This window comes from Zeus faber (genome assembly GCF_960531495.2).
Source record: "Zeus faber genome assembly, chromosome: 6".
Classification (NCBI taxonomy): domain Eukaryota; kingdom Metazoa; phylum Chordata; class Actinopteri; order Zeiformes; family Zeidae; genus Zeus; species Zeus faber.
Genome location: NC_137201.1, coordinates 26,648,966 through 26,676,046, shown reverse-complemented (window position 1 = coordinate 26,676,046; position 27,081 = coordinate 26,648,966). Strand labels below are relative to the sequence as shown.

The 27,081-nt window shown below is 44.5% G+C and overlaps 3 protein-coding genes across 4 annotated transcripts; all 3 read left to right on the top strand.

Moving 5' to 3' along the window:
- Positions 1-65: 65 nt before the first annotated feature.
- efcab10 (EF-hand calcium binding domain 10) lies at positions 66-1,539 on the top strand (the record flags this gene model as incomplete). Its single annotated transcript, XM_080002904.1, has 4 exons — positions 66-168; positions 953-1,117; positions 1,306-1,350; positions 1,493-1,539. The coding sequence occupies 4 exons, from the start codon at positions 66-68 to the stop codon at positions 1,537-1,539; spliced, it is 360 nt and encodes a 119-aa protein (XP_079859030.1).
- Positions 1,540-2,294: 755 nt separating this feature from the next.
- On the top strand, positions 2,295-7,747 carry samm50 (SAMM50 sorting and assembly machinery component). 2 transcript variants are annotated; one of them, XM_080002557.1, is made up of 15 exons: positions 2,295-2,442; positions 3,439-3,549; positions 3,660-3,761; positions 3,863-3,950; positions 4,105-4,211; positions 4,351-4,481; positions 4,708-4,795; positions 4,945-5,073; positions 5,450-5,521; positions 5,636-5,722; positions 5,871-5,941; positions 6,129-6,196; positions 6,466-6,612; positions 6,862-7,003; positions 7,390-7,747. In XM_080002557.1, the coding sequence occupies exons 1-15, from the start codon at positions 2,422-2,424 to the stop codon at positions 7,433-7,435; spliced, it is 1,410 nt and encodes a 469-aa protein (XP_079858683.1). In that variant the 5' UTR covers positions 2,295-2,421; the 3' UTR covers positions 7,436-7,747. The 2 variants fall into 2 exon arrangements, with proteins under 2 accessions (XP_079858683.1, XP_079858682.1); XM_080002556.1 differs by having other exon boundaries at positions 6,129-6,198; positions 6,459-6,612.
- A 663-nt stretch (positions 7,748-8,410) lies between these two features.
- On the top strand, positions 8,411-23,318 carry api5 (apoptosis inhibitor 5). The gene is made up of 14 exons (XM_080001787.1): positions 8,411-8,693; positions 9,942-10,103; positions 10,598-10,691; positions 10,809-10,874; positions 11,124-11,275; positions 13,341-13,547; positions 14,361-14,465; positions 14,899-14,988; positions 16,541-16,722; positions 17,794-17,887; positions 18,071-18,127; positions 18,222-18,301; positions 20,055-20,197; positions 21,809-23,318. Exons 1-14 carry the CDS (start codon positions 8,622-8,624, stop codon positions 21,886-21,888), a joined length of 1,584 nt encoding a protein of 527 aa, XP_079857913.1. The 5' UTR covers positions 8,411-8,621; the 3' UTR covers positions 21,889-23,318.
- The last annotated feature ends 3,763 nt before the right edge of the window (positions 23,319-27,081 follow it).

Here is a 27,081-nt window from a genome sequence, read left to right as displayed (position 1 = left end):
CTTTGAGACGTCACAGCCCTCCCCGCGTATCCTAGCAACCGCTGTAAACAATCGTGACTACAACGATGGAGACGCCGAGAGAGAAGGAAGCGGCCGAGTACCTCAAAAAACACAAACTCATCGAACTTATGGAAAACCTGACCAGTATGCTTTTCTTTCACAGACCAGGTTGGAGATAGTTGTTCTATTTTCTTCGACACCCGTCGCTCCAAGCATTAATTGTCGCTTTTTTTTTTTTGCAAAGGCCTTTCACTTAATGCTACTTCCACCACTGCTAACGTGGTGAGCAGTGGTGGAAGTAGCATGAAGCGCTCAGACCTTTGATATAGGCATAGTATCAATACCCCGATACACTAATACTGTCGTCTAAGGGAATGTGCACATTGGCGTTTCTATTTGCTGTTCAATGTACTTAAAGTAAAAAAAAAAAGTAAAAGTGAATTTCATATCCCGTGCCCTGAAAGAACAGAGCCTATAAGGGGGCCCAACAATGCCGCCTACTGTACCCTTTCCTCTGCAAATGAGCGCTCAGATCCAGAGTAACATTTACACAAATAAATGGTATAGGTGATGCCATAGTAATTTACAAGGATATGGACCCAATGAAGCATTCATAAGCAATCCTGAATCAGCAGTTTGATAGATCCAGCCCCTGATTTTTTGACCGTTAGAAACGTAGTAAAAAAAAGTGTATATATTTGCTTTGAAATGTAATGGAGTAAAAGTCGAAACTCTGAAATTGCATATAGGACTTGATAGTTGAAAAATGTACTTGTGCTTTGCTGGCTGCTACCACTGATCGACGGCATTTAGTGATGACGATGATGATGATGATGATGATGATGATGATGAAGTGTCATGACCAAGTACTGTCATAAATATGTGTGAACTGCAGTTAAACCAAAACGATGCAGAGATTTCTGAATGATGCACCCCCCCCCCCCCCCCACAGAGAACCCAAGAGAATTCATTGTAGAGCAGCTGGAACAGCTGAACAAGTCCAAACTTGGATCTTTAGAGGATCCTTGTCTGTTTGATGACTCCAACCTGGACACTGTGTTTGGGATCCTAGACCCCACCAAACAAGAGCACATTACTTATGCCCAGTACAAGGAAGGTGTGTACAATAAGTGGATGCATGTGAGTGAGAGATAGGTGTATACATACACAGAAAAACACTCTTCAATTTAGGGATATGCCGACAACACTAGAAATTTGTAATACCATGATTTGGGTAAATCAAATGAGAGGTGTACAGCATTACCCCTGGACCAAATAATGTAACAAATGTATTAATTTCCGCAGCTTTGACAACACTGGGAATCCGGGACATAAATGAATGTCCTCCAGGTGCAGAAAATAATAAAATATCACGTAACACATTCAAAACGGAAGCGTAAGCACAACTTTCTATTGCAATGATTACTGACAAACATACAAAGATTTTCACGAGAAGTATAGTTTCTTATAATATTTTTTTCCTACACTGCAGGAGGAAAGGCCTACAGAGAAGTTCAGCAACATATGCAGAATCCCTAACTTAAGCTTGTTATATTAATGGGTTTTCAATATTTTCCCAAACGTGATATTGCTTTGTGTGGTAACTTTTTTTATGCATGGGAACCATAAAGTGAATATTTCTTCCATCAAGTTGTTGTATGTCTTTAATACAGATATAAAAGAAAATGTATGAGGACACTGACATACAAGAGGTAGCCCACGCTTCCAGTATAGCTTACAATACAAATTTATAAAATACAACTCAAATCTACAAGGAAGGAAAATATATTTTTTGCGTTTACTTTGTGAAACACGCATACAAAAACAGTTGTAAATAAAGAAAATATGTGTTTAATTATAAAGCTTTTATAACTTTTATTGTTAGATGTTATTATACTGTTATACCACTGTTAAATCCTATTTTCTGTAATAAGATGAAAAAGCACAATGAGACAATAGAGACAATTCTACAAGATTAAACATTACACGTGAATTTACAAATAATTACGGCGATAATAAATATTCCCTTGTCAAATATGCATTAATTTTGTAGCGTAGGGATCTTGAACGCAGCATCAGCGACTAAAGAGTTTTGGTCTTACTTTGCATTAACGTAGTTCAATGCGATAGACGTCCGTCAGATTCTACGACAGTGAAATTGTCATACACACACTCGTGAAATTACAAATAATAACAGAGTTATAAAATATTTCCATGTCTGACACCTGCATTGCTGTTTAGCGGTTCAAGCGGCCGGACTTGAACGCGGCATCGGCAGGGGGCGTGGCCACAGAGTGTCATGGCGTCCTCCCTTCCCAGTGGGTTCACCCATTTCACACGAAATACGAATAGTTGCATTTCACTTGAAGCCTTGTGATATTTTTCTGCCGGATTAGAAGAGGGCGAACTATAGACCTCGACATGGGTACCGTCCACGCAAGGGTAAGGGAGATAATAACTCGTTAAACTTTAAAGTTAGAACGTGACCTCTGTATGGGCTGCTGTAATGCTACAGGCCGAATCAGCAGTGTCAACTGTCCTGCTGCCAATCGAACACAACGGGCTATTTATTTATATCTAAACGGTTCATCTATTTATTTCACACACTTTCTATATTTATTTCACACACTTTCTAATGCGCGCGTCTCTCATCACCGTCAGGGACATTTCCGCTGTATTTAAAAACTCGTTAGACCGTCGCAGACGAGACGACAAAATAGGTGTGGGCTGGGAAAATATCGCGATAGTCGTTTGACCGATGGGGGCGATATCGGATCATTTGACGATATTTTGAGGGGGTAACTGTTGGTGCCATCACGAGATATTCACACACGAGATATGTAAATCTTTGCGAAACAACCGTCAGTAGTTTGGACGTTATGGCCACGCGGATAGAGCATCGAGAAGAGCCCGAAGTTCAGAAAATTTGCATGACATTCACTGTAATATCATTGAACAAAATCATAATATTACGATGACGTAATAAAAAATCCTGCACGATATCTACTCTAATATCACAGTAGCAAAATTATATCTATATATCACCAGCCCCATTTCAAGGTGTACGAATAAAGTTACAAATTAATTACATTTATCAGAATAGAGTGTATTATTATGGGTTGTGACGGTCGATGCGGAGGCCCGATGCCTCTGCACACCTCAAGGCGCAGGTTCTTTTGAAGTAATCTGAGAAACAATCACTGGTCGCGTGGACACCGTGGCCGAGCAGGTGGAGGCGCTGATCGGAACAGTCTCCAAAGGTCACGCCGCTTCATTGCGTTACTATCATGCGGCCTTAAAGACGACATTTAACTGCATCGCAACATTTCAATAACCAAGGTCCCCGACGATATCTGGTCTCATATCATGGTACGGATCTGATAACGCGACACATTGTTCGCCCCGACAGCAAAGTGCCATCTCACGTTTGTGTTGCAGAGTCTTGACCCCCTGCCCATGCACGGCCCCGAGTTGGGGGTTCACGCCGATGACATCGAAACCCCAGAGGTTGAGCAGGATCCGAAGCAAGAAGTACTCGAAAACAAAGATGTAGGAATATCATTTTCCTTCAAATATGATTTCCCAGGAGTTAATGCCAGTTATATATTTTGTTTTCTACCATTTTGTTATTCTTCATACCTTACCCATTGTATTTTCAGGTTGTGGTTCAAAAAGTCCACATAGACGGGCTGGGGAGAACCAAGGAGGACTTCTTGACTTACGAAATAGCCGAGGTTTTTCGGGCAAAGAATTTAATCGATGTGAGTCACTGACGCAGTCAAATTGCTTACGCGTATTTGACGTCCTTCCCAAAGCAGAGCCACTGGGAGGAACAAGCGTTTGGTTTTTCTTTGTGCTTCAGGTGATGAGGAAGTCCCACGAAGCGCGACAGAGGCTTCTACGTCTCGGTATCTTCAGAAAAGTGGAAGTTGTCATCGACACCTCACAAGGTAAAGAAGTGGTCACGGTGATGACGTTGTCGTATGAATGTTTTTGTGTGATTCCTATTTGCAAAACACGGTGACGCGTATTTTCAAATTTATCATAGCTACCCTCGGCCTGACGCCTTCATTCGTTTTTTTGAAAAACGTGTTGTTTCTTCAGGAACCGATGCACTCCCTAACGGTCTTGACGTGACATTCGAGGTGACGGAGCTCAGGCGGATGACGGGCAGCTACAACACCATGGTCGGCAACAATGAAGGGAGCATGGTGAGCGTGACCGTTACGCAGTCGTCCCCTTTCCTCTTTCGCTCAACTCGACAAAAAAAAAACATTTGGTGCCAGCTGTTTTCCAAAGGCCGTCTCTTGCAGCTCACGGTCGTTCTCTTGTTATCTCGCTGCGTTCCAGGTCCTGGGCCTGAAGTTGCCCAATGCACTTGGCCGGGCAGAGAAGCTAACCTTCCAGTTCTCCTACGGCACCAAAGAGACCTCCTACGGCCTGTCCTTCTTCAAACCACAACCAGGAAACTTCGAGCGCAAGTGAGATCAGACTGCAGCGGACAATATTAGAGAGGACGTTAGAACCGGGAAATTAGAAACATTGTTTTGCATTCACGTCTTTGAGAAGCGCTCCACCAGAAGGGAGTTATTTTCGAACACGTGCGCGATCCATTAGCCATAAAAGGAAAAACAAAACTTAACCGTGTGACCTTGAGAAAAATGAGAATCGTAGACTCAAGGATCTTTTTCTCTCTCTCCGTTTCAGTTTCTCAGTTAATTTGTACAAAGTCACAGGGCAATTTCCATGGAGTTCGCTGAGGGAGACGGATCGAGGAGTCTCCACTGAATTGAGCGTAAATCGTTTTCCCCATTCCTGTACCGTTCAGCTCTATTTGGATCTCTTTCTGTTGGTTCATATAACTTGCCCCCCTTCATTAAAAAATACTCCTGTGCTATTTTAATGCTAAATTCTAACTGTCTCTGTTTTAATATGGACCAACAGTTCCCCGTGTGGAGGACCAACCAGACACTGAAGTGGGAGGGTGTGTGGAGGGAGCTTGGCTGCCTGGCTCGCACCGCTTCTTTTGCCGTCAGGGAGGAAAGCGGCCACTCCCTCAAGTCGTCGCTGTCCGTACGTTCTCTCGTTTCGCAGTGAAGCTTGTATTCCGGGCTCTGAATGAACGATTGAGCGGCGGGAATTATTCACTCTGGACTTGCCGTCAGTGCACGGGAATGAATCTTTACCAAAGCTACGTTGTACCAATCCTACTTATGTTGCTGGGTCGGTTGATCTTCCATTGAGTTGATGGATGTTCAATTGACCTGCCAATGCAATATTTGCTATACTCTTTTGCAACTCCAGTTAAACACTTAGAGAGAGAGAGAGACTTTTATTTGGTTGTCTGATAAGAATAGTAATGCATTCCAGCTAAATGATCCTGGGATACTTTATGGTAGTGTTGTTTTTTTTTGATGAATGTCTACTGAAGTTCTTCCCTTCTTTTTAGCACGCCATGGTCATTGACACCAGAAGCTCCTCCATACTTCCCAGGAAGGGTGGCCTCCTGAAGATCCACCAGGTTGGTTGTTTAGCATCCAGGTGCTAGGGCGATACTGCTTTGCGCCACGGCACTATTGATCTTTTGTGCACCAAGTTAATGTAAATTGAATGTTCTCTATTATGCTTTTTATAGGAATTGGCTGGTTACACCGGTGGGGATGCCAGTTTCTTGAAGGAAGACTTTGAGATCCAGTTGAACAAAAGTCTTTTCTGGGACTCGGTGAGATGCCACGTTTTGGCCATTTAGTACTTGTGTTATTCCTGAGAGACTGGTTGCGGTTTATCAAGGCAGTTTTAGTGATACAAAAAGTCACCTGATTTTGCACTGAAATCAAAGTAGCCAACACCTCTTGTGCTTTATCCTCCAGGTTCTCTCTGCCTCATTGTGGGGTGGACTACTCCTTCCCATCGGTGACAAGCCAACGTGCATCGCAGACAGGTAAGAAATATCATTACATCTACTTACAATTGTCTTTCCTCTTTACTCTGGTCGTCTGACCAGAGCTATTTATATGTCTTGATAAAATGCTGTACTCTAATTCTCATTGTTGCATTGAATATTGAATGGTATCTTTTTGTAAATGTATATATTGTATGTTTTTTGTGTGTGTTTTTTTTTTTTATAGATTTTATCTTGGTGGTCCTACCAGTATCAGGGGATTCAGTATGTATAGTATGGGCCCACAAAGTGAAGGTGAGAAATGAAATTAATAAACTGCTTTTTTTTTATTGGAATAATCAATAACTGTAGACTGGAAAAATACCTTGTTATAAATAAGTTGTCCACAGAAGTTTTGCACAGATTAAATGAATGAAGGCGAGGTAGGTTACTTTTTGCCCAAGATAATTTCAGAAGGTACATACACGTTTACTTTTTGAGTGCCTTTTGTGGTTGAAATATAAATCCAGTGTGAACTTGAAATCATATGTTGAAATGTTTGATTGATATTACTGGTATGGCAGGTGACTACCTGGGAGGGGAGGCCTACTGGGCCGGAGGTCTTCATCTCTACACCCCCCTACCCTTCAGACCTGGCAAAGGGGGCTTTGGCGACCTCTTCAGAACACATTTCTTCCTCAACGCCGGAAACCTGTGCAACCTCAATTATGGTGCGTACGTTTGAATGAGAGGGAACCAATGCCTTGTTCAAGTGAATCACTTTTTACAGAGGATATGGGCTACAGAAGTGTGGATCCTTGCTGTTAAAGATGACCAAGTTCAGCATGCAGTTTTACTAGTTTTGCTTTTAATAATTTTTTTTTTTTCCTTTACTTTTGAGCTTGTTGACTGCTGGAGTGTCGCATGTATGTACATTATGGTGTTCCGCTATTGTGAGGCTGAGTTTGTTTGTGTTTTAGGTGAGGGTCCCCATGCCCACTTGAAGAAGCTTGCAGAGTGTATCCGCTGGTCATACGGAGCTGGCATCCTGCTGCGTCTGGGGAACATAGCCAGGCTGGAGCTCAACTACTGTATTCCCATGGGAGTCCAGAGCGGAGACAAGTATGGATACTTCAACCAGCTGACACTAGCCACACTGATCTCAAAAGCTCATCTACTCACATGTGCTTTGTAGCATCTAAGTCTCGAACAACTTACAGTAAATTTTATTGGTCAAGCACATTTACATAATGAATTTGGCTCAGATCGATGCATTAAAGGCTGAAATAATACTTAAAGGCTTTGTAAAACTAAAAATATTATATTAAATAGGATGTATTGGAGAACATACACTTGAAATTCTAGATAGCCACCACAACAAGCAAATGAATAACAAAGGGTGCAAAGGTTTGCCAAACTATAATAAACTGTGCAAGTACTTTTTTCCGTCTCCAACTTTATTTCGATGTCAATAAGGGTTCAAATGTTTTTCTTTCTTGTCATTACAGAATATGTGACGGGGTCCAGTTTGGAGCAGGAATCAGGTTCCTATGATATCTTGTTTGTTCATTGTTTATTGTCCTTGTTCTATTCACATAAGGGCCATTTCTCCAGAAGGATACCTGTGTACATGCCAATGTTAATATGACAGCTACAAAAAAATTGTCTGTGGAAGAAGTTTTTTTTTTTATATATAACAATTATTATTTACATGAAAAAAGTACATGACTGAAGTACTAGTGTTGGATATAAGGATGACAAGAATGGGCGACAATGTGCACTTATCAAGTCAACAAGTCAAATGTAAACAATGTCTGGATTGTAAAATACATTAATAAATTATGTAACCCTCATGGGGGCCCAATTCTCTTCGTCTTCTGTTTTTTTAAAATGCTATAAGACACACATTTGTCATTTAAATGAAACAATAAACATTCTTATACTGAGAGCCAAGAGTCTCAACCTTGGGGTCGTGACCTCACATGGGGTAACTTGATATGCACACTGGTATCGCGTTATCACGACACGTTGGTATTCGATTTATTATTTTTTATTAAAAAAATGTTAATCGGTGTGAGATATACCATCACTCCCATATAATCCATTTGGAGCTCCCTCCTATGAATAAGCATTATGGACAGATATTCCATTCATTCCAGGAATTATTTCTTCTGGAATTTCCCTTTGGAGATGAATAAAGTATCTTTATCTTATCAGAAAAGATCCATTCCATTTGATCAGTTTGTTAAGTAAAGTAATAAAAAAAAAAAAACATATCTTTTTTTTGCGTCAATATATTGCTCATTGACCTAAATATGAATTACAACTGGAAACTAGAGGCGCTGGCTTTAAAAAAAATAAAACAGAATTTGTCACCCTCGAATTCCTGTTCTCGCGAGAGCTCCCGGGCCCGCGGTCACGTGCACTCGCCGCGAGAACTCCCGGGCCCGCGGGTCACGTGCGCTCGGGGCAGCTTCCCGGTTGGCCGGTCTTTGCGCGTGCGCACCGCCCACTCTCCCGTAGCGTTAGCATAGCGGCAGCACGTCGCGGGAACAGACAGCGGGGCTTTCGTTCTCAGCTTTCGTGGAATCTCCCTCCCGCCCCGGCGCCGCCACCCTCGAATGAGACCTCTCCCGAAATACTGCGCTGTCTGATTAGCGGCCGCCGGCCAACCCATCGCATCGCCCCGGAGCGCGACGTCGTTGCGGATTCGTTCGGCGCCCTCGACCGTAGCGCGCAGATGGCGGCCACCGTGGAGGAGCTGTACCGTAACTACGGGATCCTGGCCGACGCCAAGGAGAACCTCAGTCAGGTGCGTCCCCACCCGCCGCCCTCCCGTTGTCCGGGTGAGAAGGAGAACAAAAAACAAAACACGCCGATTCGACCGAATTTGTCGAGCGCGGTCGTTGGGCGGCCCCGGGTGCTGGCATACTGGAGACCCGCTTTCTTACATAACCGCGATGTACCAGTGATGCGGGCTCCGGGACGACTCGCTCGGTGCGAACGAATCGCGTCAGCGACTCGGGTCGCCTGGTGTCGCTCCCCGTGAGGGTGAGTCGTCGACTCCCGAGCTGAAAATAATGAACTCCGTTGGGGACGAAACCAATTTAAAGTTCAGGGCTAAAAAGTTATTACGCCGAGGCAGACGCCACAATCTGCCGTTCACCGTTTTGGATTTCGCTGCCGAAATTCGGTCGTGTGGGGACGATGGGGCTCGGGTGTGTTGTGGGAGCTGCGACTTCGCCTTCTTCCGCCCGGGTCGATGATTTTGGCGGAATTCAATGAGCCCAGTGCGGGTTGCGACTGTACCCCGGCTCGCTCGCCGTGCCTTTCCACCGGCTGGACCAGCCGAGCGGCTCTCTTCACCGCGTGACTCGCTCGGGACGGCGTCCGGGAGGGGGTTGAACTTTTCATCGCGCCGTTAAACGTGCTAGGCTAACCCTAGCTAGCTAGCCAGCCGTCGAGCTAGCTCCCGCAGTGTGAAGACCATACGTGTGCCTGGCCCCGGGCCATGTGCTGATGCTATATTTTGTAAATTATCAGCTGTAATAAATCGTTAGTTTCGCCCTCAGCTAGGTGATTAGAAAACATTTAATTTTAAACCTTTTCCATTGACGCTGTGCTGTTGTACTGCTGCGCTGTTGGCATTGTGCGTGCTAGACACGTTTGTATACATATATATATTTTGCGATACATTTTTATTCTTATATTCCCTTTTTGTATTTCCATTTCAGATCTAGCTTATATAATTTTACTGATATATCTACTTCGTTTGGAATTGCCCTTTCACTATCTCACTGCGCCGTACTAGTATTATGCGCGTGGCCAAGTATCTTGAATGTTGTGCCTGTTACTATACTTAGAATCTCACTCGCCCGGTAGGTTACAGTGAATTTGTCACAAGGGAATCTTTTGGCTCCAATCCGCCCATTCCTGCCAATACATTCAGCTCTACCGAACGTAAACCTAATCTCACTGAAATACATCCAACCAACAGCAAGACATTGACAAAGTAGTGAGTTCTCACGCTTTCTTCCCCTGGTCCCTGTTTCCTCTGCAGCATAAAGATGCGTATCAGGTGATCTTGGATGGCGTGAAGGGCGGCCCGAAGGAGAAGCGTCTGGCAGCGCAGTTCATCCCGAAGTTCTTCAGCAGCTTCCCAGAGCTTGCCGATGCGGCGATTAATGCACAGCTCGACCTGTGTGAAGATGAAGATGTTTCAGTGAGTATTTTGCATCCTTATTTTCCAAAGTTGAAACTGGTCAATCTCGGAAAGCAATCTTGGTTGATCGGGTTGATAAATCCGGCTCAATATAGATCATCCAAAGTGTCTGGCCACAAGAGCTGCTTCTGTGTTGTTGAAATGATGGAAGATGTCACCTGTATGCATGGGAGTAGAAAAATAGTTTACTTCTAGCTTAACTTTTTATTTTGAATCTGTGAGAGTCGACCCATGGTAGATGCTGTTCATGGTGGGGGGAAAAAAAAGCAGTTTGCAATTTGAAGTGCATGCACGCAACAACCAACTGTATAAATGTACTTAAAGTTATTTCACAGCAAATTACATTTGTGTGTTTTTAATTAAAATGTAAATATAGCAGCGTTTAGGAAAGCAAAAAACCAAAGGACGGGAAATCCACACCATTCAATTAACATATTTGCAACTATAAAAAAAACAGTGAGCCGGCCTGAAAGAAATGATGTCTTTGTGTCCAGATTCGGCGGCAGGCCATCAAAGAGCTTCCGCGTTTTGCAACCGGGGAGAACATCCTCAGGGTAGCAGACATCCTCACCCAGCTTCTCCAGACTGGTACTGGATTTCTTTCTTCCCTAAATATTAGTTACTGTGATACAATTTGAGCTGGCATTTTAAATTAGCCGAAGACTTGCATACAACCTTCTTTTTCGTTCTTTTTTTTTTTTTCAGATGACACAGCAGAGTTTAACCAAGTGAATACATCACTTATTTCTATTTTCAAGGCTGATGCCAAGGGTAAGTTTTAACATCGCTGTGGCTGCATTGAGCCAAGCCCTCGAATGTTGGTCCACTCCAGCTTTGCAGCCGAATCGTAGGGGAAATATATACAATGGAAGTCCAGTTATTTAAAAAATCTTGAACGCTACTACTGTAACAATCTTTGTGTAACTCTTTGGCTGGTAACCACAGTTGTGCGTCGTGAGTAGTTTCCCATTCTAAGTAATGTAAAGAACATCTTCCCTACTTTGCTGTTCTGTTATTCAGGTACTCTTGCGGGAGTATTTTCCCAAATCCTACAGGGAGAGGATATTGTTCGGGAGAGGGCCATAAAGTTCCTATCAGCCAAGCTTAAAACCCTGACTGAGGACGTCATGACCAAGGAGGTGGAGGATTACATCTTCACGGAAACAAAAAAGGTGAACTTGATACGTAAGAAAGATGTTTTTGCCTTCTTGGTTAATGGCAGAATTCTCTTTGGTTGCAATGATGGATGTTAATTTGATAAAGGTGTTTTGGTTCAGATTTAAGGAATGGACACCCAAACTGTTGCTCATAAGGTACCAAGTTAGGGAAATAAAAAGTTCAGACGACCCGCACACTCTGTATTGGTCTTTTATTTATATATATATATATACACACACACACACACACACACACAATTTCATATGAAATAGTTCTATCATTAACAGTTGTATAAAAAATGACTTGCCAATCGCAAGTTGGATCTCTGCACACCCACGTTTCTTTGTTGCCTTTTGTGTTTAACGGTTGCTGCTTTTCAAAACAGAAATAATACAGTACAAAATTTAAAAAAATAATTGTCAATATATCTCATTAGAATTACTCTTACCCACCCTCACCGTTCCGAAGGCACGCTTTTGGCTGGGATACACGAGTACTTTGTGGCCACTTTCAAAAGCACTGACATTTCTTCCACATGTGCCTTCCACCAAGCCGGTGGATCAGAATCAATTGCAGGAAGGGACGAGTACAGTTTCACCTCAGAATCAAGTTTGTCTTGGGTTGATGGCGTTGCACTCTGTTGTTGCTGACTTGTTCTTCCTTGCGGTGGTGATTCACTATAACAGTCCAGAAAGGCTCTTCTCTTTCTTCTTGGTGGCGATGGAGGTACTTTGTGTGGTTGCTGCTGGAGGCCATTCTGTGTCTTGAGGTTCTTGTCTTGTAGGTGCCATTGCTTAAACACTACATGCCTTGGCTATGCCATCCAGATTCTCAGCAAAGCTTCCCTTAAACCTGGGATCCACAAAACTGTATATATCCAGCACATTCTTTATTTCCTCTGTATATCTTAGCTGCAGTAGCAGGTCTTATCTTATCTGTTTCATTTGTTTAGTGAGAGTGCTGTGTTCCTCTTGATCTTGAAGTATCTCACTGTTGATGTGCTTCAAGACTGGCTTCAGGGAGGAAAGTGTGACCTGTCTCTCTGAGGCCAGGACACCAGTGAAATCATTGGGAAGCCAAAGCATGAGATGCCATGTGCTCATGTGCTTCTGTCTCCTGCTAGCACACCGCAGGCAGCCTGCTGCTTCTCCAAGAACCTGGAAATCATTTCAAATGTGGCTCCCCACCTGGTGGGATGTTGAATTCTGCCTGCTTCTTTTGAAGCTCTCGTTTCTGTTTCTAGTTTCGAAAGACCCTTGCACCAAAGTAGGTTCTTGTTGGAACTTTGTATTGTGTTACTGCGTTTTTCATTAAATGAAGGAATCTATTTTTTTTCCACAATCTGAAATGGCATCATATCTTTGGAGTAGGTCACAGCTTCGTTCAAATCCTGGGCTTGTTTGGAAGAGGGCGCATAAGACACTCGCTTCATCAAGGATTCTGCAACAGCGAGTTGAACTGCAGCAGTTCCGCAAAACATGAATAAGGGGGGGAAAAAATCCATGCCAAGATGACCTTTGATTGGACTTGCAGTAGTGACCTTAGTTGATTTCTAATATTTTGAATATAGTATTTTTTTTTTAATCTATTTTCAATAATCAAATTTGACATGTTGCCTGAGAAAATCCCCCCCTTTTTTTTTTTGCAGTTGAAAAACACCTTATGTAGGTGTGATTTATCACTGAAATACAATGTCACAACATGTGCCGCCCGAGAATTTTAGGTTGCACTGGCATTTTTCTCTGTTTGATTTTCCTCACTATGCAACTGTTGTTCATAGAAAAATAATGTACCATCATAATGTCCCTTTTTTGAGAGTAAGAACAGAAGCACTTGGTGCAGCTGAGCCATTACTGTGACGAAACCCTGATGTTTTAAAGCGAAGTTAATTGTGATCTGTTAACCCCTGCATCCCTAGTTGCCATAAGAGCCGCAGAACTTAGCTGTTGGAGTTTGTCCATGAAAAGCTGCACCCTCCTTTCCATTCCTTGTCGGAAACTGGTGGAATGTGCTCTTGCATTGTGATGTAAAGCGCTACGCTGGGAGGTGAATCTTAAGGTAGCGGCTCCCTTTTCACAGGTGCTGGAGGATGTGACTGGTGAGGAGTTTGTGCTGCTGATGCGTGTGGTGTCCGGCCTGCGGGTGCTGCAGACGGTGAGCGGGCGGCAGCAGCTGGTGGAACTGGTGGTTGATCAAGCCTTCCTGGAGCAAGCCCTCAACCCGGCTGACCCCGACACAGTGGATCGCCTGCTGCAGTGCACACGACAGGCCCTGCCGCTTTTCTCTGTGAGTGGAAACCCCACCTAATCTTTGTCCACGACAACAGAACCCCTGCTGTGTTGCTGTCAGGGGAATTTCACTTTATTTAATATGATTTTCCTTACTTTGTATTTTGATTTATAGTAGAGAAAAAAACAATCTCAAATAACACAGATCTAATAACTGTATTTCCTCAAATATAAACCGGTAGCGAAATAAAAACCGGGCCTCTAATAAATGCCGCGGGCGTGGTCTACACAAACAAATAAAGCCTCCCTCAAATACAGACCAGGGGATAGACTGATCGGAGCTCCGCTCCCAAACAAAGCAAATAAAAACAGTGTGTTTTTATTGTAGATGTATTGAATTTAATAATTTAATAAACTCATTCTCCAAGCAGGAAGTGGTGCTTTAAAGGCAAACTCAAAAAACTGCAATTATCCCCGTCGGCTACCACCACAAGTGCATCTTTTAGGGTAGTTACTAGCTCTCTTTATTCACCATACATGTTTGCATGGCATGGCACCCAGCTGGAAGTTTGATTTTTGAAATTCATGCTAAAATATGATCAAATATACGTATTAAACAGAGGGAATTAGATATAAAAGCCTGCCTCTAATATAAGCCTGCTTCCAATAAAAGCCCGGTACCCTCTGCAGTGGAGGTTAAAAAAAAAAAGCCCCGGTCACTATTTGAGGAAACACGGTAATTACACTCAAGGTGGAAGATGGAGAGATGGGTAGTAAAGCTGGATTAAAAATCAATGCTCTTCCCTTAAATATATATGCATCAAGGAGAGAAGAGCACTCCTAATTTCATTGTGTTTATACCATTTTTCAGAAAAATGTCCATTCCACACGCTTTGTGACCTACTTCTGTGAACACGTCCTGCCCAATCTGAGCACCCTGACCAGTCCTGTGGCAGAACTGGACATTCAGCTGGAGGTTTGTGCTTTTTGTTCTGTATTGATGAAGGTACTCCTTCCTCTGACATCTTCACAGTATGCTTACTATAACACACAGCAAGCTTTTGTTTGGTACCTGACATTGGGCACGTTGACTTGCTGGTAAATGTTTAAGTTGCAAGTAAATATTGGGACCAAAGTGAAAAATGTTTTCCCAGCATTAAGTAAGATACCCTGAACCATCATGTCATTCCTTGAAAAATGCCCATGCTATTGAGCAAGCAATGTGCCTGCTGTCTGACATTTGGTGAACGGTTGCAACAGTAAACAAAGTCAGCATGGCAGCCACCTGTCAGGAGAGGTGTCGGCCAACTACGTTGTTAATGGTTCATTAGTCTGCACCATGTAGCACTGTTTCTCATTAGCACTGTGAGAATATCTGTTAAAGTGTGTCTGTGTTTCTGTGCGAGTAGGTGCTGAAGCTGATGGCTGAGATGAGTCCGTTCTGTGGCGATATGGAGAAACTGGAGTCTAACCTTAACATGCTGTTTACCAAGCTGCTGGTAAGAATTGAGCCACATGGCTCGCTGCACTTAAATGCGGAGGAAAACATGCATTGCAAACCATTTATACATGCCGGCAGATATTTTTGTTGCTGTTATTCCAAGGACAATTTTACTGAATATTATAGGTTTTTGTTGTTTTTTTTTTAATGCAAAAGCAGAAAATCGTTTATGCAAGACAAATTCATCATCTTCCACTGTAACCCAATTTGTTTATATACATTTTCCTATCATAATCTATATGGGGCTGAACGGTTAATACAATTCCAGCCGACATCCCAATGTAATGGAATGCAATTTTCAAATCCCAAAGCCTGCAATTAAAAGGGATAAATACATTAAATGTTATAGTCTAACCAATAGGGCTGTCTAGGGCCGGCTCTTCCTATAGGCGAGATAAGCAGCTGCCTTGTGCACCATACTCTCACCACACAAATTGGCGCAGTTGCGCACCGGCCTCCCTCTCTGACGGTACTGAAGATGCAGGTGGCAGCTATGGCCGTGCCAGCGATAGGGCCAAAACAGATTTATTGTATTTGATCTCTCCTTTTGGAATGAAACCGTGCGTAATGGGGACACATTCTCCCTGACGCTCATTGCTGCTGAAACACTGCGTATTTTTTGAATGTTCATTATCTCATTTGAACAATTACAAGGTCTTTTGGTTAATCAATCAGTCAATATTCTACTGTGATTGAAGGTTTTTCTTTTTGTAATTCATTAGTTAGATATCTAATTAATCTCAATTCATGCATAAATTAATCTAATTTCATCACCACACGTACGCTTGGCCTCCAGGAAAGAGCAGTTTATATATTTACTGTATTTAACTATACTATAGAATGATTTATTGCTTGTGTTATGTGAATAATAAGGATAAGGAATTTACCTTCTTAAAAAGGCATACTAAATTGCAATCAGATTATTTTCCTAAATCGTTCAGCTCTAATGCTGAGCATCCCACCTGAATGATGAACAAGAAGTAACTATGGCAGTAATCTGTCTTGTCATGTCAATGAATGGCTTAATTATATGGAAATCTGTAGATGGGTGAGTCATTTCAATTCCACAAGACATTTTAAAGACTGCTGAGGCCACCTTGAATTGTCCTTTATGTTTGTAATTGATAACGTTGTAGTAGCCTAATGGGGGAATCGGCACCTACTCTTTCCATGCTTCAGTGCACAATGTCGCAGCACACCTAAATCCCCCGTGTGACGTACAAGAGCTCAAGTTTTTGGTTTGTGCTTTCTTTGCAAATAGCCTGACAGGGATCCTGTGGTTCACCTTGTCCTTTGACATGTGCATCATTCTGCCAGGCGGTCAAAGTCGTTGGTCATTGTTTTACTCTCAAACTGACAGCAATATTTGCGTCGTATGTTGACTGGCTCAGTGTCAATATGTAGTGTGTTGAAATGGAGCCATGTAAAACACCATTGAGAACTGAAGAATAAATTACAGTAAAATGTATCCCTTCACTGACAAAAAAGCTGTTTGATCATAATAGTTGTTTAACAGGAGGATGATGGTGTCTCCTCTTGCCTGTCTGTAGGAATACATGCCTCTGCCGCCTGAGGAAGGAGAGAATGGGGAGAACGCAGTGAGTGAGGAGCCCAAGTTACAGTTCAGCTACGTGGAGTGTCTCCTTTTCAGCTTCCACCAGCTGGGCAGGAAGCTGCCAGACTTCCTCCTGGACAAGGTGGACGCTGATTGCCTCAAAGACTTCAAGATCAGGTGAGACGTTTTCTTCTGAGGAGAGAACTTTGGTGTTGGAAGTAGTTTACATGTGAATAACATAACTCAAGTTGGATCTAGCTGTGGCTTGTAAAACTATTTAGTTGCTTAATTGATGCAAGGGATCCTAGTTCTGCTCTATTGCTGTTAAATTGACCAACATTCTTTTTAAGTGTTATTCAAATAGTTTTTTGACAACTCAGAAACCCATCAGTCAACTCAGATTCTTCAAGTCGAGCAGTCGTTGTAGACTCATTGAGATTATATTCTGCGCATAGTGCATGGAGAGAGGGTGAACGGGGAGAGTCACGGTGAAAGTGTCCTCATTACACACGGTTTAGTTCCATACCGGTGCACTTGTTTGGCTCTACAAGGAGGTGTAAAATAACCTACATCTAAAATAAAAAAAATCACTGTTTTGGCACATCACTACCGCACGCATCTTGGGTGCCGTTGAAGAGAGAGACAGGTGCGCAAAATGCAGCCCAATCGCTTCCTCTGGGATAGCACCCTAGACGGCCACCTCTCTAGCCTATAGGAAGAGCCGGCGAATAGTCAAATATTGGCAAATATGATTCGACTGGCAATATTTGGAGTCGGGTACAGCCCTATGGTTTTTGTTTGTTTAAATAGTTTCATTCCCATTATTCACTCCCCACACAAGTAGAATCGAATGAAATGCGGCCATGGTCACAAATGAAATATTTCATTTCTATGTTTGACTGAATTTGTCCCTTGAATTATTCTTGTAATGCAAGTCACAGCACGGCGCACGGTTTACTGAAAAGTTGTTATAAATTCTCATCATGTAGATAATGCTAATATATGGTTATAGAAACGTATCCTGAGCCATCTCATGGAAGTCACATTGAATTGACATTGAATCAAATTGTGATCCTTTGGGTCAAAATCAAATTGTGAGATCCTGTCCAATACCCAGCCCTGATAATTGAAGGGAGTTTTGTTAATTAGTTTATTTATTTATTTTGGGCAAACCTACCTTGCATTAAGATAAATGTATTTTCTATTGGAATCCGTCATGTAACCCAAAGTATTTCTGTTGTCACACAGGTTACAGTACTTTGCGAGGGGCCTGCAGGTATACATCAGGCAGCTACGAGTGGCACTGCAAGGCAAGACAGGCGACGCGTTGAAAACAGAAGAGGTAAGAATGTCTGCTTATCAGCTGTGATGGCCCACAAAAATAAATTGGGGGCAGTCGCCGGTGTGTCTCAGCCGCTATCTCGGGGAGAAGTGCGCCCTGAGCAAATGCAGCCGGTGATTGTACATGGTTTTCGTGCTCTTTCCGCTTGTGTGTAAAGTATCTTTATCTTCTGCCTGTCGGTAGAATAAGATCAAAGTGGTGGCTCTCAAGATCACCAACAACATCAACGTTCTCATCAAGGTGAGATATTAACCCTCCGAGTCCACATGTGAAATCACAGCGCCTCGTTTAATTTCATTTTCCCCGTCTGACGTGCTACAATTTTATTGTTCAGGATCTCTTCCACAATCCTCCGTCGTACAAGAGCACAGTCACACTCTCCTGGAAGCCGGTCCAGAAGACGGAGGCAGTAGCGTGAGTTTGATCGTCATTCTCCCCGATACAATGACCCCCCCCAATGACAAGAGCCTTTATTATTTTAAAGATGGAAACATCTTATAGAGAACCACTCCTGATTATTGTACTGGCTCGGAAATGTTTTTTGTTGCTGGATTGGAACTTGTTGGTTGTACATTGATTAAATGTATAAATATAAGAGTAGAGAGCCAGTATAAGATAAATAATGTGTTTGTTTTTTTAATTGAATGATGTAAAGCTATTCTACCAGAGTCTGAGAATAAAAATATAAGAGCTAGAAATGACCATAATAGGTCCCTTTTAACTATTACTTAATAATTACAGTTTAGTAGCTCAGCTTTACTACGGAAACCATATTAATGAATGAATGAATCTTTTTTCATCCAAGTACAGCTGCTCCTACTTTATTTTGTAGTCGATGAGTCTTTGGATTATTTTTATTGTATTAATAGAAACCATTCATTTTCACTGAAATTTTAATTTGTCATATACAACATAAACTTGAGATTTATTTTCATATAACACCCTGCTATGGTACGTAGGCAAGTCCGGCATTAAACGACAATGATAATAATATATTAATATTAATAGCCAAACAAACTGCAACTGTCAGCAACAAGACTAAAATATTGATTGTCAGGACAAAGGACCAAAGCACTTAGTTTAATTTGATATTTCCCTTACCACTGGACATTTTGTGTCTTAAATCTATCCACTAAACTTTGTGCATGATGTTAGAGCGTGTTACAGCAGCCGCCTTTGAAAACTTGTGCTACGGAGCGTCAGCACAGCCACAGTGCCCTGCGTCATTATGCGCCCCACTCATGTGACAAATTAGCGCCAATGTAGTTAAAGAGGCTTTTATTTTCAGCGGATCAAAAAGTTCAAATAAAGGCACATCGATTCAAGAGGTTTATTGGTCATATACATACTTTCATACATAGTTAGTTAGTTAGTTCCTCCTGTCCTTCTGGAACATTGGGCGACGAGCCCCCACCATTTGCTCCTTACCAGAATGGCTTCTTCTCGTCGTTTCCGTAACATGCTTTTTTTTACGGGGTGAGGTCGTTAACCCCACGCCCAACCCCCAACCCGGAGGACCAGGTGCTGACTTACCCGTGTCACAAAGGCATCCTTGGTAGTGCTGACTTAACCGTGCCACAAAGGCATTATTATTATTATTATTACTGTTATCATCATAATATATTTACAATAATAATAATAATAATAATAATAATAATAATAATAATAATAATAATAATAAGTTCGAGCCAATATGCGATGAAATGTCAGTGCAACGCATCCGGTGATTACGCACAATATGTTCTAGACTGATCACAGTAGCTACCTCAAAATTTCTACTTGACTTACTGATTCATAAAACGTAATGCGGTAAGTCGAATACTATAGAATAACATATATAAAATAAAATCTCAAAGGTAATGCAGAGTGGGGTTACACAATATAAATAAAGGGAATAGACTTATGTATATGGGATAGGCTATTATGTATATACAGATATGTGCATTCGACCGAAAATACCCAAATTGAAGCGTTTTCGCCGTGGATGTCATCAATGACGTAGATTAATTCCAGAAGCCCGACAAGCAAGTACCTTTTTATCGATGGTGCCACAAGCAGGAAATGTACGCGCGCAAAGACCTTTAGACAGGAGCTAAACTTCAAATAAATCTACTGGTCGCTGAGGTTCATGACGGCTTGAGTCGGTTCTGTCCAAACCTTTTTCCAGACCCAAGCGTCCGTCGACTGAGGAGATGGGCGCATCCGGCGGCATGAAGAAGCAGATCCCCGCCCTGCCCCGACGAGACGCCCGGCAGATCTACAACCCCCCCAGCGGCAAGTACAGTGCCACCATCGGCAACTTTACCCATGGTGAGAGGCACTCGCACCTACTTTGTTTTGATATTGCATATTAAACTGAGAGATGATTTATTTTTTCCACAATCATACGCCCGAGTGGTGTTCTCAGGGCCTCCAACACAGAGACACAGGCGATGCGGTTGAAAACGCGGCAGTTTTATTGCGGAGAGCGGGCAAGCTGGAACAAGCCCGGAGCAGATGGAAGACATGTTATGACAAGGGCTCCTCTCCTGTGTGTGGGTGGGGATGGGGGATTTGCCTGTTGCTCGACAACTCTAACGAGCAACAGGCATACAGCCACCCTGATCCCGGGCACAATTACCTAGACCCAAGACAGGTGTGGCTGCTCAGTCACAGAAGCGGCGCATGCCCGTTCGAGATAATCGAAGGACGGATAGATTCCTTTTATAAGTGCGGACGTTAGTGACTCGGTCGCAGAGCCCTGAAGCCCCGCCCCACTGCTGCACAGAGCCGAGCGGCTGCACTGAGGGGCTCGCTGTATTAATATGACACGTACCGCGTGTCCAAATTTGCACCAAATTCCCCACTGCACGTCCTTAGGTCCCCAGCCATTACACCCGCCGAGTGTCAAGTAGATGGGATGAACGGTTGTCGAGATAATCGAAGGACATGCAGGGATTCCTTCCTGTTGTCTGCAACAGCAGAGATGTCACACCTGCACGGAGAAATTCGGCCTCTCCCCAGGGGAAAAAAAACACACACGCACGGCGACTCGCCTGGAAAAGAGACACTTGCTCAACACCGGGGAGCTGCCCTCCAGCCCCGTTGCCGCCCGGAGCGGCTCGCTGTTCGCTTGTTTATTCAAAGTTAATTAATGTTACACTGTCGTGTGCACCAAATTCGACACTGCAGGTCCTTGGCTCCTCAGCAATACACCCGCCAAGTGTGAGGTTGATCGCAGTCGGTTATCAATATAATTAAAGGACAGACAGATCCCTAGATTTATAGTTGGATGTCGTGGTTGAGACCATGGTCAAGGGCCCCTTCCTCTGGATTTCGGCTTTCAACAGCAGGTTTTGGTCGTCTAGAATTTTTATTAGACTTGGCAGACATAGAAATGATGACAAGATCTTTACAGGACTGAAAGGACTTCATAGGTACACAGTTGCATATTATTAGACTTACAGATATGAAGGCTGAATGAGTGCAATGGCTTATGGATGTCATGACTTGTCCTCTATAGGTGTATTCAAATCAACACTGACCAGCATTGATGGGAAAGTCCCAATAAAGACCATGGCAGACTGCGATTTCTGCCCCTTTTTTGGGGGGTTTTGCAGACCGGGACAACGGCGCATGTTGTCAGACGCGAACTGGGAGAGCGCCGATTAAAGCCGCGACACCCGAGTTCCACCCAGGGTCAGAAACGCAGCGTCACCATCACGTTGTGTGTCAGGTGTGACGACGCGGGCGCAAATTTATTTATCCGGCTGTCGATGGAGGCGGTAATTCCGCGACGATGGAGCGGGCCGCGCGTCGCGGCGTCCAGAGCGTGTTTAAACAAACCGAGATGAAACAGATCAAGTCGCCGAGTGTGTAGATGGAACCCGTGGCCTCCTCCGCCCTCACAGTCTGTCGTCCGTCCGTCTCTTGTGATTGCAGAGCAACGCGGAGGCTTCAGGGGCGGCCGGGGCCGAGGATTTGGAACCAGAGGGAGCAGAAGCCGAGGACGAATCTACTGAGGAATAAACCCACACACGCGCGCGCACGTGTGCGCGCACACACACACACACACACACACACAATCACACACACTTATGGAACTGCAGCACATGAGGGTCCTTGTCTCATACCAAGGCGCTCCTGATGCCCCCCTTTTAACCCGTTTCCACACATTTTCTGCCTTTGGAACGAATGTCCGAGGGGTAGTGCATTTTTTTTTTTTGTGTTTTGTTTTGGTGGTTTTCCGGCTATGAATCTCCTGACGACCTTTTGCCCAACATCCATATCTCAATTCTACTCCTCTACAGTGATAGTTCAACTTCCTCCTTGTTTTTGTGTTTTTTCTCCTTTTTTTTATTTTATTTTTTTTATATTGTGTATTTTGCGGATCAGAAGGCTGCCAAGTTGTACCTGATCCATATATTTTCAAATTCTTGTAGGGTAAAAGGGAGGAATCTCCTGTTTTGCAACATGTCAATGAATGCATACTTTCTACCTTTTTATTTAATCTTAAATTGTTTTTTTGTTTTTGTTTTGTAAGAGCTTCAATTAGATCGGCTGAGTCTTGCCACTTTGTATGAATCAAAAATGTTTTCATTGGATTTTTACCATAAACTCGTATTGAAGTCACATTTTGTCCCTTTTTGCTTGTGTAGCATACATTCTTGGTATTTTGACTGCTGCCGTCCATAGAAGGAGCACGTCACACCTGGGCCGAGTCCACCCCTTCCATTTCCAACGTTTGATTTGAACTGACCCTTCACAGACCCTCTACCGTCACAGTGTAATAGTAACTCTGCAGTGAAACCGAATCCGTTGAAATGTCTGTGATTAAGAAGGTAATTATAAGTGCAACCCGCACAAAATCCAACTGCACCGGCAGCTTTTTTAGACAGGTGTACAAAATCACATGAATGTAATGAAATTGGGTTATTGGAGCATGGAATCGCACTTCCCTGGGCCTCTTTGTCAGATCAAAGTAGAAAACAGGACTGGTCCATGGGTGGGTGTCCTCACGTCCAATTACTGGAGTACTCTGAGGATACCTGGACGAAAGGCTTGGAAAGTCAGGATTTGACTAGATGTTTTTTTTTTGTTTGTTTTTTCTCCTCAAATAACTGCACTCTTAAACAAAGTGAATATTTGTAGAACATTAAAAAAAAAAAAAAGTTTTGATTATTACCCCCTTGAAGGAGCGGTCTGTTTTAGCAGAATTATTTTCCAAGGCATTAAGGTGAAGCCAAGTGATTTAACTGAAATGTTTGTCGGTCAGGCTTCCGAGCATCAGCCAGTGTTGTGTTCTTCATATCCAGATATATTCTGTCTGTCAATAACTTTTCTACTAAATGTAAACTTTGTAGTCCTAACTGAGATGTGTATGCTGATGGTTTTAATGTTTTAGAATATTGCTAGTCTTAATACAGTAGTTTGGGATTAAAGTCAGTTGATGGTTGAATGATGTATATTTCTGAGATTTTTTTTTTAGTGTATGTATTCATACTAGGCTGGATTGCTATTCTGGATATCGTTCAGTTCCATGAAATTGCTTAAGTACTTTGTATAAAGACATTTTTACAATATTTGGTGTTAGAAACCGTATTGCATTGAGGGGAAAAAAAAAAAGTTGTTGGGCAGACCTAGGGGGTACAAAAACCCTTCCACAGGACGTTCACCCTAATTGAAATATCTTAACACTGGTCCTTTTTTTTTTTTTTGCCAAAATCTTGCTGTTATATCTTTGAATCTACAAACATTAATTTTAACAATGCCTGTTTGGCTTTATTATAGCCTGTTCTGCACCAGCTACACTGTAAACACTGTTCTGCTGCCCGACAGTCATGCTCTTTCCTATTACAACAAGGATGTTACTCCCTATTTTTCTGTGTACACAGGGTTTTATCTTGCTATAACCTTGTTCGGGTAAGGACTCACGTGGGAACTGGGCTGACATTCCAGCAAAAACAGGGTGCAGGATTTTTGATTTGTGAAGTTGACAACTTCCATGACTGGTGTTTTTATTGAATGAAATGTGTCGGCCAACTACAGACCACAATGAGGAACGAGACTCCGAAAGTCCCAGCTAATGCCATGTTGGTATAACACAGGAGTGTGTGTTTGAGGACCGGGTCTGTAGGTTTACAGAGGAGGTGTCGGTCAACCTGTCGCCCAGGTCGGCTCTGGACGTGGTGCCTTGTCCTGTGCGGAAGCATTAGCCAGCAAACATTTTACAATATGCTTGTTGATCACCAGCCTAATGAAAAACCGGCAGGCCTAACCTATATAGGCCTACTTAAATATTATAGTTCCCCAACGTGAGAATGTTCTTACAACTTTAATATAGTTTGATAACAAATCTATCCTCTATTTTGGGGATTTCCAACCTGGGGTGCCAGGCCCCCGTGGGGGTCCCCAGAGAGAGCAAGGGGAGGTCGAAGGAAGGCCATGGACGATTTGAGGCGAGTATATTTCTAATGGTCAAAAAAATTGGTGCAAAAATCCAGTGTCGGCTCAAATATGAAATCTAGCAAAATCCACGAATATGCCACAGTATATATAGGCTGTGTGCCCTAAAAACACTGCCCTCCCTCCCATGAGAATGGAACACCAGACAAAAACAAAGGCATTGTGTGTTTTAAATAGGGGGGGAGTCTCAGTTGATTCAGGTTTGATTGAGATGCTCTCTTAAGGGGGCTTAAAAAAAAAAAGGCTGGGACCCCCTGCTCTGTACGGGTCTCTGTGATGCCCCCTCTCATGCTCCTGTCTCTTTATTTCCTTGTGGAGTCATTTAAATTCAGGAGCTGGGATCCACATTTAGAACCCAAACAGCAGCCATCCACCTTCCTGCAGCCTCCCATAGAGGCGCTTGTGTCTCTTTCTCTTTGTCACAGTCTGCACGCCCACTCCCACACCCACCCTGCTTGGTCTGGACTAGCTGTCTGTCTTGCTGGGTGGCTGGCTGTCTGGCTGGGTAGCTGGCTGGTTGGCTATCTGGGTTGCTGGCTGCCTGGGTAGCGGCTGGCTGCCTGGTTACCTGGCTGGCTGGCTGTCCGGCTGGGTAGCTGGCTGGCTGGCTGGGTGGCTGACTGTCTGGCTGGGTAGCTGGCTGGCTGGGTGGCTGCCTGGTTACCTGGCTGGCTGGTTGGGTGGCTGGCTGGCTGTCCGGCTGGGTGGCTGGCTGGGTGGCTGACTGTCTGGCTGGGTAGCTGGCTGGCTGGGTGGCTGCCTGGTTACCTGGCTGGCTGGCTGGGTGGCTGGCTGGCTGTCCGGCTGGGTAGCTGGCTGGCTGGCTGGGTGGCTGACTGTCTGGCTGGGTAGCTGGCTGGCTGGGTGGCTGCCTGGTTACCTGGCTGGCTGGGTGGCTGGCTGGCTGTCTGGCTGGGTAGCTGGCTGGCTGGCTGGGTGGCTGACTGTCTGGCTGGGTAGCTGGCTGGCTGGGTGGCTGCCTGGTTACCTGGCTGGCTGGCTGGGTGGCTGGCTGGCTGTCCGGCTGGGTAGCTGGCTGGCTGGCTGGGTGGCTGACTGGGTAGCTGGGTGGTTGGCTGGGTAGCTGGCTGGCCTGCTGTCTGGCTGGGTAACTGGCTGGCTGGCTGGCTGGGTGGCTGGCCTGCTGTCTGGCTGGGTGGCTGGCTGGGTGGCTGGCCTGCTGTCTGGCTGGGTAACTGGCTGTCTGACTGGCTGGCTGGCTGGGTAACTGGCTGGCTGGCTGGCTGGGTAACTGGCTGTCTGACTGGCTGGCTGGCTGGGTAACTGGCTGGCTGGCTGGCTGGGTAACTGGCTGGCTGGCTGGCTGGGTAACTGGCTGGCTGGCTGGGTAACTGGCTGTCTGACTGGGTAACTGGCTGGCTGGCTGGGTAACTGGCTGGCTGGCTGGCTGGGTAACTGGCTGGCTGGCTGGGTAACTGGCTGTCTGGCTGGGTAACTGGCTGGCTGGCTGGGTAACTGGCTGGCTGGGTAACTGGCTGGCTGGCTGGGTAACTGGCTGGCTGGCTGGGTAACTGGCTGGCTGGCTGGCTGGGTAACTGGCTGGCTGGCTGGGTGGAGGGGGTGGGGGCGCTTTGAAGTAGGAAGGAGTAAAATCGGGCTCAATAATGGAAGGGGCTAAATATAGCTGCTGCCGGGTTTAGCGCGCTCCACATCTCTCTCTGCCCCACACACACACACACACACACACACACACACACACACACACACACACACACACACAAGAGGCTGCGACCCCGTCGCTACACTTTTCAACCCCATCACCCATGTTGTTGTTGTTGTTGTTTTTAATTGTTTTTAATGTGCTTTTTGTATTTCTGGCTCTTCCTCTACGCGGTGGAGCTCAGACACGGGGGACGGATCCAACGCCTTCAGGATTCCCCGTCATTGTTTTGATTCGTCCCGACGCGCCGTCGCCGCTAGAGGGCGCACCACGCCCAGCTCCACCCGGAGCAACCGGGTCTATTTATATCATCACCCCCCCCCCCCCCCCCCCCCCCCCCCCCACACACACACACACACACCAAACGAGTCACTTAAAGCTTTCATGATGGCTTTGTTTTATTATTTATTTATTTGTTTGTTTATTTGTTTATTTATTTGTTTATTTTGGGGTGGTGGGGGGTGGGGGGTCTCTCTTTGTGTTCCTGGCTGGGTTGGGGCGCACGGAGGACCACTGCCACCCGGGAGGATAATCTACCCGGACCCGCTTCGCACCCACTGCGTCCCTCATGACCCAGACGCGGCGTTCCGTGATTTAAAAGCCAGACATAATATTCCGCTAATCGCCGGTCGAGTGTGTGTCAGGACGTCACGACCCGGACACCGCCGAAAAGATGGAGCGATGCGTTTATCTTCCGCCCTTTTCGACGCGTTATTCACCTCAGCCCCGTCGTTATGAGCGTCGCTTTACGTTGTTGCCGTGCACTGTCCTTTCCCCTCTCTCACCAGCAGGCGGCGACCTACGACCGGCTATACCTTATCCGCATTGATCGTGACCAGGTATTTCCCAAACCAGCCACACACACACACACACACACACACACACACACGAAAATGCTGAAAATAATCAAGCGGTGGAGGAGGAGTGGGCGGCAGCAGCCGGAGAGGAAGCAAAGACGACCCTAACAAAAAATAGTCAAAGAGGGAATTAAAAGGAGGTGAGAGGCCCTGTGGGAATGACGTTGAGGCTGCATCTGGTCCTTGGTGGTAGTCAGTGGTTCTCAAAGGTC

What these genes read in the sequence shown, in the direction of transcription:
- samm50 (XM_080002556.1), top strand. Translation starts at nt 2,422, where the DNA reads ATGGGTACCGTCCACGCAAGG. An exon ending in GCCTCCTGAAGATCCACCAG is followed by an intron (nt 5,522 to 5,635) that starts GTTGGTTGTTTA and finishes TGCTTTTTATAG; the next exon opens with GAATTGGCTGGTTACACCGG. An exon ending in AAAGTCTTTTCTGGGACTCG is followed by an intron (nt 5,723 to 5,870) that starts GTGAGATGCCAC and finishes TTTATCCTCCAG; the next exon opens with GTTCTCTCTGCCTCATTGTG.
- api5 (XM_080001787.1), top strand. Translation starts at nt 8,622, where the DNA reads ATGGCGGCCACCGTGGAGGAGCTGTACCGTAACTACGGGATCCTGGCC. An exon ending in CCAAGGAGAACCTCAGTCAG is followed by an intron (nt 8,694 to 9,941) that starts GTGCGTCCCCAC and finishes TTTCCTCTGCAG; the next exon opens with CATAAAGATGCGTATCAGGT. An exon ending in AACTGGACATTCAGCTGGAG is followed by an intron (nt 14,466 to 14,898) that starts GTTTGTGCTTTT and finishes CTGTGCGAGTAG; the next exon opens with GTGCTGAAGCTGATGGCTGA.